General features: G+C 46.4%; 1 protein-coding gene across 1 annotated transcript in view; it reads left to right on the top strand.

Annotated features, from left to right (window-relative positions):
• The window catches only part of LOC149359154 (nucleolar pre-ribosomal-associated protein 1), an 83,642-nt gene that overhangs the window by 38,073 nt on the left and 28,566 nt on the right, over positions 1 to 17,003 (top strand). Inside the window, exons 15-23 of the mRNA XM_089571396.1 lie at positions 306 to 369; positions 4,628 to 4,689; positions 5,708 to 5,865; positions 6,175 to 6,399; positions 7,213 to 7,434; positions 8,522 to 8,927; positions 12,648 to 12,992; positions 15,147 to 15,382; positions 16,303 to 16,391. Coding sequence (XP_089427522.1) covers positions 306 to 369; positions 4,628 to 4,689; positions 5,708 to 5,865; positions 6,175 to 6,399; positions 7,213 to 7,434; positions 8,522 to 8,927; positions 12,648 to 12,992; positions 15,147 to 15,382; positions 16,303 to 16,391 — 1,807 coding nt within the window. The remainder of the gene's footprint in view (positions 1 to 305; positions 370 to 4,627; positions 4,690 to 5,707; positions 5,866 to 6,174; positions 6,400 to 7,212; positions 7,435 to 8,521; positions 8,928 to 12,647; positions 12,993 to 15,146; positions 15,383 to 16,302; positions 16,392 to 17,003) is intronic.

Here is a 17,003-nt window from a genome sequence, read left to right as displayed (position 1 = left end):
GCAATTTTGATCGTATGAGCCGGGGATGTATCACCTAGGTTTTTTGTCGCAGCCACAGTGCATAGGAGTGGATCAGTAGGGAAATATAAACTGATGTGGCATGACACTTTCAAGTGCCGTGGCATTGATGGGTTTGAAATTTCCGTGTGAAGGATCCTCTTTACGAACTTGAGATATCCTGAGAGATAATTTTGAAGCCACTGGTGGCTCTGTTCCTCAAGTGTCGTTACTGTCAAGGATGAATTCTGAAGGAAGTTTGTCGTATTGACATTGGCAGTGCCTCAATGTTCAAATAATTTGTGCAGGTGTGCTCAAACAAGACGAGGCTGCTTTGAAGAATGCAGAAGAAATGGAGTCATTTAAAGCTGGGTGAGCAGCTTTTCTGTCAGAGGGCCTCCTATTACTTGCTTCATATGGGAGAGTGCAAGAAAGTGTTCTTGTATGGCGATGTCCTGTCTGCATGCTATGTGTTGCCAGAGGTGCTCTGTGTGGTGTCGTGTAGAATGTTTGATGAATAACTGCTTCCTTGGAGTTTCTTGGAGTGAAAAGGAGTGAAAAAATTTTTTGTCTGCTTTGAGAACTTGACTACGAAGTGGCCTCCGATGGAGCGATAGCATCGCACGTGTGCCAGGCACGCCTGGAAGTTGTGCGTTTAAAATCCTTATTATGTGTACTAAAGACTGTTTTTTTTTGTTGTTGCATTCTCAGTGTTCATTTTTGCCCCCATTTCTTTTCATTGTAAAGCATCGGGCCAATGCTTCTTTAGGAGGGGGGTTAATGCCGCAAAGCTTTGTAATGTTTATTTGTTCAAGCTCATTGCCTCTTGCACGTGGCTTTATCACTTTGTCTATGACACAAGATAAGACCAGATTTGTCTCGAATGATTGCAACCAGGCAAAACCAATTCTATTTTGTTTGAGACTGCTGCGGTTACTTTGCATGCCATATCTGGAAAGTGTGTTGTCAGCTGTATATTGAGCATGGCCAAAAGGGGCCGGCATTCAGTTCAACGCCTACAGAACACGCTTGTTGCTATCGCCGCCTCCAAGTCATTCAGCTCTTTGTGAGCTGAAGACATCCCAATAATGAGTTTCTTTTGGGAGCCTTTTCGCTGTCTTCCTGATTGCTGTCACTTCTATGTGACAGTGTATTGCCACATAAAGGTCGACCCCCCCCCCCCTTTTTTTTTTACAAAAATGACCGTTCAAAATAGGGGATCCCAAGCTGTGGGTAGTAGTATACACCTGGTGCATTCCTGGCAGGATAAATGGAGCTCCGTGCATAAAAAAAGAAAGTTGTTAATTAATTTCTAAATTTGAATTGCGCTTTTTACCCAGCTCACTCGCGCTGACAGTCTCTTTTCCAGATGAAAAGTTGCGACTTTCAAATTTCTGGTAGTCTCCGGTACGCATTGGAACTTGGAACTGCTGAACTGTTGGCTGTTCAGTTTGTCATTGTTAGTCAGCATGCAAGGGCTCCGTTTTATTGCCTTTTATCTCCATTTGCCTGTGGCTGTTCGCTTTGCAGTTGCGTCATTACACATTTATTGTATTGAGTCATGCAAGCGCCGTCATGGCGTCTCGTGGGGAATTACATAACGTGATGGGGGTTGGAGAGAAGGGGGTGGGGAGGCTTAACATATAGGCAGCAGCATATGGAATATATTGCGCATTGTGACCTTTGTACTTTTTGTATTTTGTGTCCGTGCTTTTGCCCAGAATTCATTCGTCAGGGTAACATGGCTCACAAGTATCAAATGGGCATGCTTTAATGTGTTTAGGTAAATGTATTATCGCGCTCAATATGAGTTGCAACGCGCGGTCATCGACCGGGGCTCGTTCTGTGGTGTGCCTCCTCCAAAAAGGCGCTCGGAATTCTGGGAGAAACTGCTGTTCCAGGAAACAACAGCACCCCCGCTCAGGAAAAAGTTTCTCCCAGAATTCCGAGCGACTGTTTGGAGGAGGCACACCACGGAACGAGCCCCGGTCGATGACCGCGCGTTGCAACTCATATTGAGCGCGATAGTACATGTTCCTTCATTTGTTCTACATTTTGCTCATGCTCTTTTGTTTGCTCATTGACTCGCCAACCAGTTTGTCCTATGTAGAAATGCCCACATAACAGGAGAAGCACTGGAGACCACATTAAAGAATCCCAGGTGGCCTAAATGAATCTGGAGCCCTTCACTGCGGCATTCCTCATAGTTAGGCTATGGACTTATTATTTCCAAGATTATTTCTAAGAGGATCAATGAATGTTTCTTGCCGTTTATTTCTTTTGAGGAAATGGTTGTTTTTTTTTGGTTGTTTGTGTGGTGCAAATGCTAACAGTGATAATAATAGGAAAAAAATTACTATAAATTTGTGAAAGGAGTCATAGAAGCGAAAAGCATCTATTTTTTTGTCTCTTTGGTATGCACGCTATGCCTAGGTGGCTGTAGCAGTTGGCTTGTTTACCTTTTTGACTTGATTGTGTTAATAGCATGATTGGTTGGTTTATGGGGTTTAATGTCCCAAAGCAACTCAGGCTATGAGGGGCACCGTAGTGGAGGGCTCCGAAAATTTCGACCACCTGGGGTTCTTTAACATGTAGAATTATCGGACGTCAACAGCATTCCCTCCCCCCCACAATTCCACCCCGTGGATGCAGCGTTCCCACTAGCTAGTCGTGGAGGGGTTCATGCTTGAGGGACAAAGCAAGGGACAACAAAGTGTGAACACTCATATGCTATTTATTACATTTGCAATTAATACACAGAGCGGGCCAGCTAGCTATGCAACATCAACGAGGCGTTCCTCGAAAATAGAAGGCTAACGTAAGAAGGCTTTCTGACTTACCGGCTGGGGCAGGGGCGCTACTTCGGAGGTACCGGTGGCGTACGTTTGTACACGCCGACAATGCGGCCGGGTTCTCCCGTGCACGCCGCATTCTTTGGGGAAAAGCCATCCCCGAGCATTTGCTGGGGGAGGTGAGGAGAGGGCGCGTTTGCTGTGCTCGCTTCGCTGCCTGGAACCAGAAGTCCACCGGCAAGGCACACCAGATCTCCGTGCACCTGCCACGGAAGGTGACGAGAGCGTGTGGCTGCAACCGCTCGTGACGCTGGCCGGATCCCGAAGAGGCTCTCTTCAGCTCCGCAGAACTCCGCATAACCTTCGAGGTGGTGCTCCCGTCGCTACTTCCGCTTCCCCCGTGAGGGAGATTTCCTCCTCGCCTAGCTGGGGCTGTCCTGACGCACGGTGATGATGGTCGGCCGTGTCGACCACGAAGGGGGGGGGGGGGGGGAGGGGGGAGGGGGAGAACAGGTTCGCCACAAACGTGCACTGTGATCGCACAGTGCACAAGCCTCTAGAATTTTGCCTCCATCGAGCATGATTGTGATGACTGCACACAATTTTATAACTACTCATTGAACATTAGTACTTTAGATGTTAAAATATGCTCTGCAAAATATAGGCCAGTCATATGCTTGTAGTCTCCAAAACAGTGGAGCGATGGCAATCGCACTGATGCTAAGCGAAGGTAAGTTCGGATCTCCGGCTGAAACTTCTGAGGCTTCATTCATCTCACACTACAAGTCTATAGGTCTGTTCCTAGTGCGCAGATATCTATGGCAACTTCTTTTCCTACAAAGGTCAACAATTTGTCGTCATTCTAGGGGTCACCTGTGAACTGCAAGCCATAATGGGTGTTCTGTCAGATGTTCTTAAGCAACTTTCTGTGAGCACCGTGCAAAATGATGTGAACATGCTGCGAGCTATAGTCTTAAGTCCTAATCTGCCACGTTCATAAAGCTACCCATGCTTCTGTGGCCTTCCACTGGTGCCTGATTACACTTCTTTAGCAGGGCGACAACTTCTGCAGGGAGACTCTTTTGTTCATGACCTAATAAAGGACAGAACATTGAACTTTATGCCACATTTCCTGGTCACTCTTCGTGACTGCCGCGATATCGTACTCCGCGCGAGCAGGTTTATCCTTATGACCATGAGCTCAGCCAAACCCAAGCTTTCTTTGGCGTAGAAAAAAAAAAAAAAATCTTCCCCATCAACCAGTAAAATTATCGACTATTGACAAGGTACTTTCATTTAACAGAATAGAGTTGGCTGCCTGCGCTTAGATGATCGTCCATGCTCGTTGCGCTGTTTGATGGCAGAATTGAATCCTTGCGGCAATATTCTCATCAGTGTGCTTTCCAAATATGGGCGATACTGTTATGAATGTTTCTTCGATTTTCCTATGCTTTTAAAAGGAAGTGAGTAGTAGAGTTTCTCACCGGAAGTGATCGTTGGCTAACTTCAACATACCCAGAAACTAGTGTTTTTTGGGTTTAACTGATTCTATATATTTTTTCACCGGTGCATGTTTATCAGTGCTTCTGGTTAAAACCAGGTACTGCCTACTCGTAGCCCATGTGTTGCTTCGGGATGTTAAATCCCACATGCACATATACACATTTCTTTATGACATGTCAGAAAAAGAAACGGAAGGTTGCTGTTCAACTGAAGCTTCCTGATCTGAAAGACTGATATGTTTTCTTTTGTTCCATGCAAGTTGTCTGAATCCTCAAGGTTGTAAAACCATAGCTAATTTTTTGTTATTGTTTCTTCCTTTTCTTTTATTCTTGCAGAACATATTTCAGTCCTCTTGTTCCTGCCATATTTGAGAGCCTGAAAGAATTTTCGGATGATGGCAAGTGATTTCGTTTCTTTTGATAACAGGTGCTGCACTGTGCATTAAAACATTGGTACTTCAAGGCTGTAGAAAAAAAAAAATCTAAATTATATGAAAAATTATTGAATGGTCCCCAAGAAACAGTGAAAAACCTGTCCATCGTATAGTAAATTTATTGGGTGAAAAACTGGGCAGTGGTTGTCTGCTCTGGAGAGAGGTGTATGTCAGCGACAATGCACCATTCAATTGAGGCTTGGCAAAGATTTTTTGATGATTACTTGTAGTATCAGTCTTACCTCAGAGTAGCCCTCCTTTGGGAGCCTGTCCAAATCATTAGATGCGAGCTGAGCAGTGTCTGAATTAACAAGTGTCCCATACCACAGACTTATGCAGGTGTTGGCAAGGATACTGCTGGCAGTCCAAAGTGTCCGGATTTCTGAATTAAAAGAGGTCATATTAACCTTACTAAATATAACTTTTAATAGTGTACACCACCTTTGGCAGTGACAGAAATAGTGTAACATAAGCAAAACATCTTCTCAGATCTTTTGGGAAGCTGTGTGCTCTCTCATGTTCTCTCCCGTGTGATATCAACAAGGCTAGAAATAACAAGCAGTCGCAACTTAAAATTGTCGAGGTGCTCTAGGTGGCTGTTCCTGGTATTTCTCTACCTTGCCAACTTCATGAACTCTGCTGTGCGAACTTCCATTTATGCTGGAAGTAGTTCATTGTGCTTCGCTATTTCCTTGTCATGAAAGGGCGGGAGTGTGCCAGTGAATGCACTGTTGAAACTGTATGCTTGGCCGAGCATTGGGATCATTTGCTTATGATGCTTTGGACCAGCCTGAGTACCTTCCAGCCTGCTGGCAGGGCGGAGAGTAAAGGGCAATACTCTCTCGCGCAAGGAAGTGGCATCTTAATGACAACTTCAGAGCAGGCTTTCTTTGTATGGCTGCCAAATGTTGGGCAAAGGGCGCTCGTGTGCAGCATTGCAAGCAGGTTGGTTGACTTTACATTGGCTGCACCTTGTTCACAGTGCTCAAAAGGTACGTCCACTCAGTGATCAAGAACATCCTACACCACCAGCAGCACCCTTTGATCTTCTGCAAGTTCCTCCGTGATCACTCATCTGTCCTCTCAAAGTCTCTGCGAGGGTACGTCTCCATCTGGTCGTCAGCCACACTACCGAAAGTGGTGAGCAGGATCAGTTCATTCCTTGGTGTTTTGTGGCTGAATGGATGCAGAGGACAAATTGAAGTTTGTCTGTATTGATAGATTACCGCGTTCCAATGACAAAGAGCAAATCGTGCCTGTGGTGGGTGCAGTAGAAACCATGTGCATTTGTTTGAACCAGTTTACTGAGTAGCAGGCGAATTATAATGCACTTCCCAGAGGGTGCAACATCTTGTAAAAAGAAGGGTGATTGCGCGGTAAGAGAGAGTGTATATTTAGAAGGTGTGTGTAGCATGTTAAGCCCGGCTTGGTCTTTCTCTTTTGTAACAGAGGCCATTGAAGGAGGAAGGCGCAGAAATGTTCTGCTCCCGTGCAGAGAGACAGCTGGAGAGTTTGTTCTTGGATCTCCTGTACTTGCTGAAGCTAGGAAAGGACAAGCCAGAAGAGGCATCGGCCAAGGCCATTGCGAGCATCTCGTCTTGCAGCTTGTTTGAGTGCTCCAGCCTCTTCTACCAAGCAATGTTCTACACGAGGAGACTCTTCGACTCCAAAATTGTGAGTCTGCCATTGGAAAATTTTCTGTCACTCCTGTTGTAGTGAATCCTAAGTCTTTAGAATGGTAGCAAGTGGGACTGGAATATTCTGGACATGATCATAATGTTTGACAACTTCTGTAACAAGCACTATTTGGAAAAGAAAGGTCATCTAATGGGAAGATGCTAAGCTGGTATTATGGAGGCCGTTGTGTGTGTGTGTGTGTGTGTGTGTGTGTGTGTGTGTGTGTGTGTGTGTATGTGTGTGTTGTGTGTGTGTTGTGTGTGTGTGTGCGCGCGCATACGTGTGTGCGTGCATGTGTGTGTGTGTTAACAGAAGCATCTAACAGCAATTACAGGTGTGTGAGATATAGATATGACGATGTTATTGAATGAGCTGGCTTGTTTGTTTGTTGTGAGCAAAATTGCACCTAGTGCTATATAGCATGCATATCTGTTGAAGAAGTGGGAAGTTTGGTTGTCTTGTAGAGCTCCTATTTCACAGCGCTTGTTGTGCTATAGTATTGCCCAGAACAGCTTACTTGAGGTGACATCAGCACGGGCCATCTGATGTGAATACCTGATGTTTTAATTTATTTGTTGCATCATCTAATGTTTAGGCTGCATTGCCAGGCCTGTCATAATTGGCCCATTGTACGTTTTTTGTGGCTAAACTTGTACATTTTGGCCTCTGTGTCCCAGTGAAGCATGCTGACAGGCTCAGATGGCTTAATATTGCTTTGGTGCTGTAGTGGAACAAGAAATTTGTATGTCTTCATTTGTGTGGCCTCCACGTCACAAATGTGTAACCTCTGTGCTTTGTGCTTTCTTCCAGCTCATTCAAGGCATTTCAGAGATGCTGCAGGTTCTGAAGGCTGTCTTTGAGCGTGCCAGCGAGCTGAAGACAGAAAAGGAAGAGCCTGCCGCACTTCTTAATCTCATGCTTCGTGATGAAGTCACTCTGTCCTATTTTCTTTACAATGGGGATGATGACCTGCTGGCTGCTGCACATCAGTACTCTGACTTCTTACTTGACACCATCATTCAAGTCCAGCAGGTTTGTGAAAGCTTTTGCTGCAGATGCAGGCGATTTTAGTTTTTGGCGATAGCTGCAGCCGTCTTGAAAATGCCAAATGATGCTACAAGGGAGGCTAGTTGGTATTGCATATTGATTACTGTTTCTGAGTGCACTAAGTTTTAATGGAAAACACAGCATGGACACAGAGAAATCTCAAAAAAAAAAAGGGGGGGAAAGAAATGGGAACCACTCTGTACTCTTGAGAAAATTGTTTTTTGAGAAAAATGATCCGTGCTAGGTGTCTCCCCTGGCGTGTAAAAATGCAGATATTGTAAAAAAATAAGCGAGTTGATTGTTGTGTTTTGTCCTGTGAACTTGTCATTTCTGTGTCTGTGCTGGGTTTTTTTGGAAAAACTTCCCATTTTGAAGCAGTAGTTAGTTTGAAAATTATATCCTTTTGCAATGAAAATTTGCTCATTCCTGTGCATGGCTGTATGCATTATAGTGGGTACTGGGTCCTTAACACCCGAACATGGCTGTACCCTATTGGCTGAAGTTCAGGTGGTATACAAACAGACCAGTTTTATCTTTGCATGCATGCTATCTGACAGCATTAATTTGCCAGCCAAAGCACAAGAGAACCATGCAGTAACTTGACCACATACTTTTGTCTTTGTTAACCAAAGTAATGAAGTAAACATCACAAGAATCATGCCAAATTAAAACCGTTATGAGAGACAGATCACCTCTGATGAAGCGAGGTATTCCTGGCATGGTATGTGGGGTTTAACATCCCAAAACTCTATTTGGGCTATGAGAAATGCCATAGTAGGATGCTCCAAATTCATTTCGACCACCTAGGGTTCTTTGACACCGCTTAGCACATGGGCGAGCGATTTTGTATCTTTGTTCCACCTGCATCGAAATGCGACTGCTGCAGCTGGGATTTGGTATTGTGACCTTGGAATGAGCAGCTAAATGACATAACATTAGTAGACCACTATGACTGGTAGTTACTATTCTTGTCTGACATTGCTGTTAGTAGCACTAGCTTACCATTCCTTGGCTATGGCTTTCAACGCTGAAGAGCAGCATGCTTCAGTTCTCACGTTCTCCTTTCTTACAGAGCACTGCCAGTGTACTGCCAGAGTTGCAGGCATCCCTGCGCTGTCTCAAGGAAAGGTCAGTGGTCAGCCTTGCATCGGGTGCCCTCCCTAAAGGACTCGACAGCAGCAAGATATTGCGTGCCTTTGGGAGTGTCTTCACGCAGTCTGACACGCTGACACTGCTCGAAGTGATGACATGCACGCCGTCCAAGAAGCACAAGAAGAGCCTGGGGACCCTGCTGAGCACCTGGCTGGCATGTGCTGGCAGAGCAGACAGCAGGCAGCAGGACGCACCTCTTCTTTCAGCCACAGTCATCCAGAACATGCTGTCGGTCATCCTGGAGTGCAAGGACAAGGCATCGTTGCTGGCAGCCTTCGTGCAGTTCTTGGAATTTCGGCCCATCTATGTGTTTGCTCTTGGATCTGGTGAGTTTCCCACTCTGCAGACAAAGGCATGGAGAGAGAAAGCTAAGAGGTTTGGTTTGGTTTGGTTTATGGGGTTTAACGTTGTGGGGTTTAAAATGGGGAGATAAATCCGTTCTCCCCGTTTTACCGCGGCTGACACAGTTCAAAATCGCGCTTACCCCACCCCGTGGACGCTACCGAGCGCACGCCGACCACGGCGGGCCTTGCTCTGCGGGAACAAAGGAACGACACACTGGCTGACACAAGCAAGGCATTTATTGCTATAACAACAATAACGCCAGCTAGCAACAAAATACACTGAGGAATCGAAGATGTCCGACTCACCAGTACGGCTACGAGCGAATGTTCGCCCACGGTAGGGCAGAGGGAATATCTCCGAGGCCAGACGGGACGAGCTGAGGGGAACAAGTTTCCACACGAGGACGCCCGCGGCACAGAGCGGAGCTTTGCGCGTGAACGTCCAACACGCTTCCCTGTCCCAGGGAGAAGAGAGCCAGCTATCCCCCGCGCGCGCGCAGCAAAACGCCATCCGTGGCGCTGGTGTCGCTACGATGCGAGCGCCCTCCCCTGTTAGTTAAAGTAACCAAAACAGAAGAGCGCATTTCGGAGGAGCTAACAACAGTAGGGGGTGCAATGCGGGAAAGTGAACGCAGGGGACGAAGGCGTCCCCACATCCCCCCAACCTTGAATAGACCCACGCGCCTGCAAGTTACATGCTATGGAGGAGTCTCCTCGTCTTCATGCACTTGAGGCAGGTCGTGCAGCGGAGGTCACGCCGACAGAGTGCACGCAGTCTTCCGCGGTATTCCGAAGGCGGCGTGAAGGTCTCCGCTGGGACGACTCGCATGGCCCGCGGACTATGTGCCCGCAGGCACGCGAAGAGGAGGGCCGGTTGACCACTGCAGGCCAAGATTCCGCAGTAGTCGCCAGGGGAACAGCAGCCAGAGGTGGCTGCTGTCTGGTCTCGCCACGGCTGCCCCGGATGGATGCGGCGAACAGGATACAGGCCGCTCCGTCGCAGCAGGCGGCAGCGAGACGATGTGCACAGGACAGCAAGCCGGAGTGGCTCCACTGGATCTGCAAAATTTCCGAAACACACTCCGCACGCCTTTAACGTAGGTCACGGGAGGGGAAACGGCGTACACAAGGGCCACGTGGCTCAATGCTCAACTCGCTAGCAAAACGTGTCGGGCGGCTGTGCAACGCAAAGTTCGAGTGAACAAAGCCCTTTCTTGAGTTGAACGAGAATGCTCGGTTCATGCGAGGTTAAAAAAACGGGTGGGCCAGCAAAGTGCGCCCCCTCTCAACACCACGGTCCGGTGGTCATGTCACTTTTGACAAGGTGCAGGCAGCTATGAATAGCCTTAGGCCTCACTACCATAGTGACGGTCGATGACCCCCAACAAAAGAAAGACCCGAAACGGGTTTCGTGCGCGCAGCCGCGAGGAGACATCAGCGTTGTGGGGTGGTCCTCCCCGCTCACTGCACAAAGCAGCTTCTGAGCGATCGGCGCCCACCGTATCGGACGGTGTCGGAACGCCCGGTGCCGAGCTGCAATACCAGCGAGCTCGTCGTGGCACCCGTGGCCCCAGGCCACCCGGCTCCCGGAGCCGCGACTCCCAGAGTCGAAAAAGAGACAGCGAGAAAATATATACAGAAAACTCGGACCACCCACGCGGCTTCCGTACTCACTCGCTTCGGGCTCGGCAACTCCGCGGGCGCTAGGCCTCGCGCTCCCTCGATGCGGACCAAGTGGTTCTTGACGAAACTCCAGGAAGAAAACTTCACAAAAAAAAACATGCTGAGCATGTCGAAAAGTTCAAACATGCTGCAGCGCAATACACCTCGCACTCAAGAAAGCATGCCGCAGGTCCTAGTGATCAAAATTCACTCTAGGCCTAGCACTTGTCAAGTCCGGACAAAGAGCGTTCCTCGAACCGAACAGACTGTCGTCCAATGTTCCAAGAGCAGGCCCCACGTTGGGCTTCCAGATGTGGGGTTAAAAATGGGGGGATAAACACGTTCTCCCCTTTTAAGCGCGGCTGACTCAGTTCAAAACCGCGCTTACCCCACCCCGTGGTCGCGTACGCTACCGAGCGCACGCCGACCACGGCGGGCCTTGCTCTGCGGGAACAAAGGAACGACACACTGGCTGACACAAACAAGGCATTTATTGCTATAACAACAATAACGCCAGCCAGCAACAAAATACACTGAGGAATCGAAGATGTCCGACTCACCAGTACGGCTACGAGTGAATGTTCGCCCACGGTAGGGCAGAGGGAATATCTCCGAGGCCAGACGGGACGAGCTGAGGGGAACAAGTTTCCACACGAGGACGCCCGCGGCACAGAGCGGAGCTTTGCGCGTGAACGTCCAACACGCTTCCCTGTCCCAGGGAGAAGAGAGCCAGCTATCCCCCGCGCGCGCGCAGCAAAAAGCCATCCGTGGCGCTGGTGTCGCTACGACGCGAGCGCCCTCCCCTGTTAGTTAAAGTAACCAAAACATAAGAGCGCGTTTCGGAGGAGCTAACAACAGTAGGGGGTGCAATGCGGGAAAGTGAACGCAGGAGACGAAGGCGTCCCCACATCGTCCCAAAGCGACTAAAGCTATGAGAGACGCCGTAGTGGAGGGCTCCGGAAATTTCGACCACCTGGGGTTCTTTAACGTGCCCTGACATCGCACAGTACACGGGCCTCTAGAATTTCTCCTCCAAAGAAATTCAACCGCCGCGGCCGGGATCGAACCCACGTCTTTCGGGTCAGCAGCCGAGCACCATAACCACTGAGCCACCGCGGCGGCAAAAAAGCTAAGAGGAGAAAGAAGAAAATTAAACTTTATTAATGTTAAAGTCTCGAAGACTAGTTACAAGAAGTGAAAAGTTGTACGGAGGACCGCATTGCATGGGAACATGCCACGCGCAACAGTGAGCAGTTGTCTATAAAACCTAATGTTGAGCCATTTGTATACAATTTAGGTGGATATGTGCTGAGTAGACTTGGGCAATCATGGAAAGACAACTAGTGAAGGTAATGGCTTCAAGGGGCTGCATGTCTTGTGAAGGCCTGATGCCGTACACCCTGCATTTTTTTATATAGGTATATTGTTTCACTACTAAAGTGTGCAGTCTACGTTCATGAGTTGCGTTACCTGTTGTGAGCTTATTATGTGTTATTAGTCTGCATGGATACTGAGTTTTTCAAAAATGTGTTATTAACAGTGGTGTTCGAAAACCTGTATCCTTATTGTTCCTCTACCTGATTTCTTTTCCTCGTTGCTCGAGATGCGAGCTTTTATTTATTAAAGCCTTTAACCATGTATTCTATGCAAGCCATTAAGCATTTGCTGGATCAGCTGGCTGACTTCAGCAATACTAACTGTGCTGCATCTACATCTTTTTGAAAGTGCAGCGAATACAAGGATATAGAACGGGACAGCTGTTTTTATTCAACAGAACAATGCGGATTTTTATATGCAACCCACTGTGTAATTGCATAATGAAACCTGCAGAAACACCGAAACAACAACAGAAAAATTAATAAAACACTAAAAAACAATAACAAGACCTTTCTACACGTGTCGCTTGATAGGCTAACTCAGATCGAGTCTTTTCTTGCCCTTACCCTTATTGCACCTTTGGAAAAGATAGACTGAAAACAACTTGCCCAACTATCGATTTTAATAGTGAATTCAGCACTTGCATGCCTGCCTTTTGCCCAGATGACCTCCGACGGCTCCTGGAAGATGAGACATCTGCGTGCATTGACGTAGTAAACTTCCTTATGAAGCACAACGCACTTCACCGGCAAGCCCTGCAACAGCTGATCCCAACAACGTTCAAGCCCACCGTGTCTCACCTCTCTCCCGCAAGCCTGGCTGGCTTCTTACGAAGCCTCACTCTGGGACTGACGAAGGACGGGGCGCCACGAAGACTGGCTGCATGGCTCACCAAAACGTTCCTCATACTGCCGAAACGCATGTGTGCGCTCAAGAATGGGATTTCGCAGCAGGTGGTCGAGGACATGACAGCCTGCCTGGAGTCACTGATGAAGCTTGGCCAGTTCGGCAAGTAGCTGCCTCTCCTTTCTGACCACTACTGTACTAGTTCACATTGCCAGTGTATCCCTTGAGCAAAAGGATTTGCCGGGCTAATTGGTTCATTTCTGAAATAAAGATTGAACTGCGCGAAAGGGTTAGGACACAAGGGAGACACATTCACGACACTTAGAAGCGCAGACTGACAACTTTATTTTTCAGGAATACGCAAGCCGTATTTAAACGCTCGTCTGTGACAAGCCGGTACATTGCACAAGATTGATGAAGCCTTCTGAGGAGATGCACAAATGTTTGCTGTGGTTTTTAGATTGTGACGTAGTGTTGTTCACTGATTAATTTGTTTTGACGCCACCTTCTTGTAAGGGTCGCAGAGGTGGTGCGTTCTTCTCAATTTTGACCTGGTACTTTGTTGTTTTTCGCGGTTTCTTTTTAGCTTGACGCAAGCATCAAGTGCTGTAGAAAGTTTTGTGCATTGTTGATATTAGAAAAATCGATTCTTCATCTCGTCGTGAGTTTTTTCATGTTTGGTTTCACTTTTACTTACCTTGTATGCATTGCTGAGCTTTTTTGACTTGTTTGATAGGGAGGGCCGGCCCAGTGATAGCTTCAATTGTGTTTTTCATGGTTTTGTGTTGAATTCGAAGATGGTATAATCTCGAAAGTATCTTGTGCAATGTATCGGCTTGTCACAGAGAGCTTTTAAATACGGCTTGCGTAATCCTGAAAAATAAAATTGTCAGTCTGCGCTTCTAAGTGTCGTGAATGTGTCTCCCTTGTGTCCTAACCCTCTCGCGCAGTTAAATCTTTATATCCCTTGAGCACTGCATCAGGACATCGCTCAAAGACTGAGTTGGTCTCATGGTGGCATAAGTGCAACTTTTCTAACTTCTCATGTTATTGCAACAGCTTCTCCAGTGTTTACTAAAGTCCTCTTGAATGTCACTTACCTTTTTACCACTGCACTATGAAGCAATGTTACAAGATGAAAGTTGTAATTGACAATTCACATATGCTTCCGAAAATAACTGTGAAAAGAAATCTTTTTTTCCTTGTTACATTTTTGGAATGTTGGCATTTCCCATATACAGAATGCTAATGTCATCTGAAACAGCTTTTATAGTGCAGTGCGAATTTCTTCTTGATATCTGAAGACAATCTTACAGCTTCCTGCAATGTCTTTTATAAATCGGCTATGATATGCATGTCTCACAATGACCCATGCATGGCTCTGTTTTATGATCACTTGACCGCCCTCTGTATGTGCCTCATGTTGCCTTCGTCGTCTTTAGGGGGGATGCACGCTAGTGGGGTAGGGAGGGCATACGACCACACTCTACGTGCTCACCGCCTCTCACTTAATGCTATCCTTTCTGTCATCAGGTGGGAGACATGGTCGTGAGACGCACCAAATTCTTCGAAACGTCTCTCAGGCTCCGCACATAGCAGGGAGGTGGGAGCCCAAAGACATGCGACGAGTCCAACATACGTAGCATGTCCCTCGGAAGCTACCCATGAACACCATGCCAAAAAATATCTCCAAATCTGTGCTTACATATTTGATAGACAGAATAGGACAGCGTTTACGCCATCTGGCATAAGACTGGGACAGGAGGATTTATTTATTCAAGTCACTCACGGGCTCATTTTACATAAGAGCATTATGTGAGGATTGCCTGTTTTTGAATTGATCTACTGCCAAACACCAGTTCCAGAAAAGGAACATTCGCATATAACTTCCTGCCAGTGAAAGACACAGAGGCTTTAGTTTATTATTATTTTTTTTTTCATGAAATCATCAACTACTTGTCGTTACGTTTGTTCTGTTTTGTTCTCTTCAATGTTGCTTTTTTCTGTGAAAGGGCTCTACAAACACTGAGCTGGGACAGCGCCCGGAATATGTCTGTTTACCTGTAATAATTGAAATTCTTAAGTCGAAAATGAATATCATAGCTGTGGTGTTGGTGGTTTCAAAGGTACATGTGCACCAACTAGCCCAGCTTGCTACTGTACTACTGTGCTACTGTGTTCCTTTTGTCATACACACTGCCTCTCACTATATATGTTGGTTGTTTCAAGTCCTTTGTTCATATTGTGATTTTTTTTAATGCTGTATAAATATTCGAGCAATGGATAACAAACTACGTTCTTTGTTTCATTTCTCAGGAAATGACGAGATTGCGAAGTTGGTGGAGATCCTCGCAGACACTGCAGAACGACAGCTTCAGCTGGCTCTACTAAACACGCTCTGCCATAGCCTGAGTGAGGAATTGGCTGACAGCCCCGTGGGTGACTCCTGCCTTCATACCCTGCTCCAGTGCGTAGCCAACTTGGTGGGGGGCCACGGTGAACTTCCCGAACACGTCCTTCATGAGTTGGAGCACACAGCGGCCACTGTGAGGGTAAGTGAAGGCTGCGGTTTGTGTGGTTTGTGTCATTGCAGTGGGTTAGTTTTATTTGTTGCATGGCTGTTTAACATGATTGCAGATGTCAAAAAAAAAAAAAAATGTTACGGGGAACATGATGCAGTTTTTATTTTAATTTCTCTGTAATATCCTCAGGGTGCAATTCATGTGACAAGGGTAGGGGCTATAGAAGCAAAACTATGATCATAATACGTGAGACTGGTATGTTTGAAATGCAGTGTGTGGTACTGATTGGGGAACGCGGATGTGGGTAGCAGCTCTAGGCGCTTGCTCCTGCTTGCTTCTGCTCTTGGGTTCCGTCTCTTGACCTTTGCGACCGTTGTTAGCTAGGGATATGAACCTACGTTCCTGCTTTGCGTGTAGAACGCCGTAAGTCGTACAGTGCAACGCGTTTGTAGCATTACCCATGGCCGCATCTCACATTCTGGTATTGGGGACAGGAGGTAGTACAGATATGACAAAAGCTTGACTTTGGCTCAGGTACAATGTGATATTATCGTTTGCAAATACTACATGGGAAGTGGTGAAGTTCGCTATTTTTTGAAGCTGTTTTCTCGCAGGAAAGTTTTTTTTTTTTTTTAACTTCACAAATTTTTCAGACTGTTCAATCATTTGGACGACTTCGCGCACCCCGCCGAGTCAAAAAAAAAAAATCAGTTGACGTCTGTTTACTGGTTGTAGGAGCCGTGTAATCTAGAACAAGATTCTGCTCTGTCTTTTGTCTGTCATGGCTGATGTCAGCTTGCGTAAGGAAGAAAATGGATTTTTTTTTTTTTTTTACCTTTCGTGTTTGGTTGCTAAGAGTTTTAAGACCTATCATTTATGTTCAGTTGCATGGACTATGAACATAACTGGGTGTCTTGTGTAAGTTTCCTTTTGCATATTGTCTCCTCCAGGCTATCGGCCAAGAAGTCTTTGGGAGGGTTGTGCGCCAAGATGGACTCTGGCCTCAATTTATCAAGAACAACCTAAAGGCTGGCTTTCAGTGAGTCTCATTTGATGCTTTAGGCTTAACTGTTTGGTTCATATGGAAGCTTGCGCTGACTGTGAGAGCTGTGAATTAAATGAAGTTCCTTGCAGTAATTAGCTGCAAGTACAAAGGGAAGACTTTATTTGATGTGTGAATTCATGCACCTCAGTTCCAGAATCCCAAGCCATGAGACAGTTTAGCTTTTTGCTGTTGTCTCTGGCTGTTGGTCTGCACTGCTAGAAAGTTTAAGAATGTTTTTTATTATTTCTCACTCTTGGACATACGACTCATTGGGAATCGTGAGATTCACCTAGTTGGATATATTAATAAATTGATATACAAAAAGTGGAAATAAATTAGCTTATCTTTAACCTAAAAACAAGGATACATGATACACGACATTCATGCTAGCAATGTGCCTCTTGCAGCATCATGCCGCCTGCCAGCTCTAATAATGCTCTGCTCGCTTGGCATGATTAGGCCTAGTCTGCTTCACATCATAACAGCAGTGAATGGTACTTTGGAACTACCCTTGGCCTACATAGAAAGTCCAATCCTGTAACCAGTACACTATAAATACAGTACTATTCTCTCATTCAAATTTAAGTACATTTGGTTTCCGCTACA

The sequence above is a fragment of the Amblyomma mixtum genome, chromosome 2 (assembly GCF_055824585.1).
Source record: "Amblyomma mixtum isolate Tamu chromosome 2, ASM5582458v1, whole genome shotgun sequence".
NCBI classification, from domain to species: Eukaryota; Metazoa; Arthropoda; class Arachnida; order Ixodida; family Ixodidae; genus Amblyomma; species Amblyomma mixtum.
The sequence above is the reverse complement of the archived record's forward strand: the minus strand, read 5'-3'. Positions and strand labels throughout refer to the sequence as shown.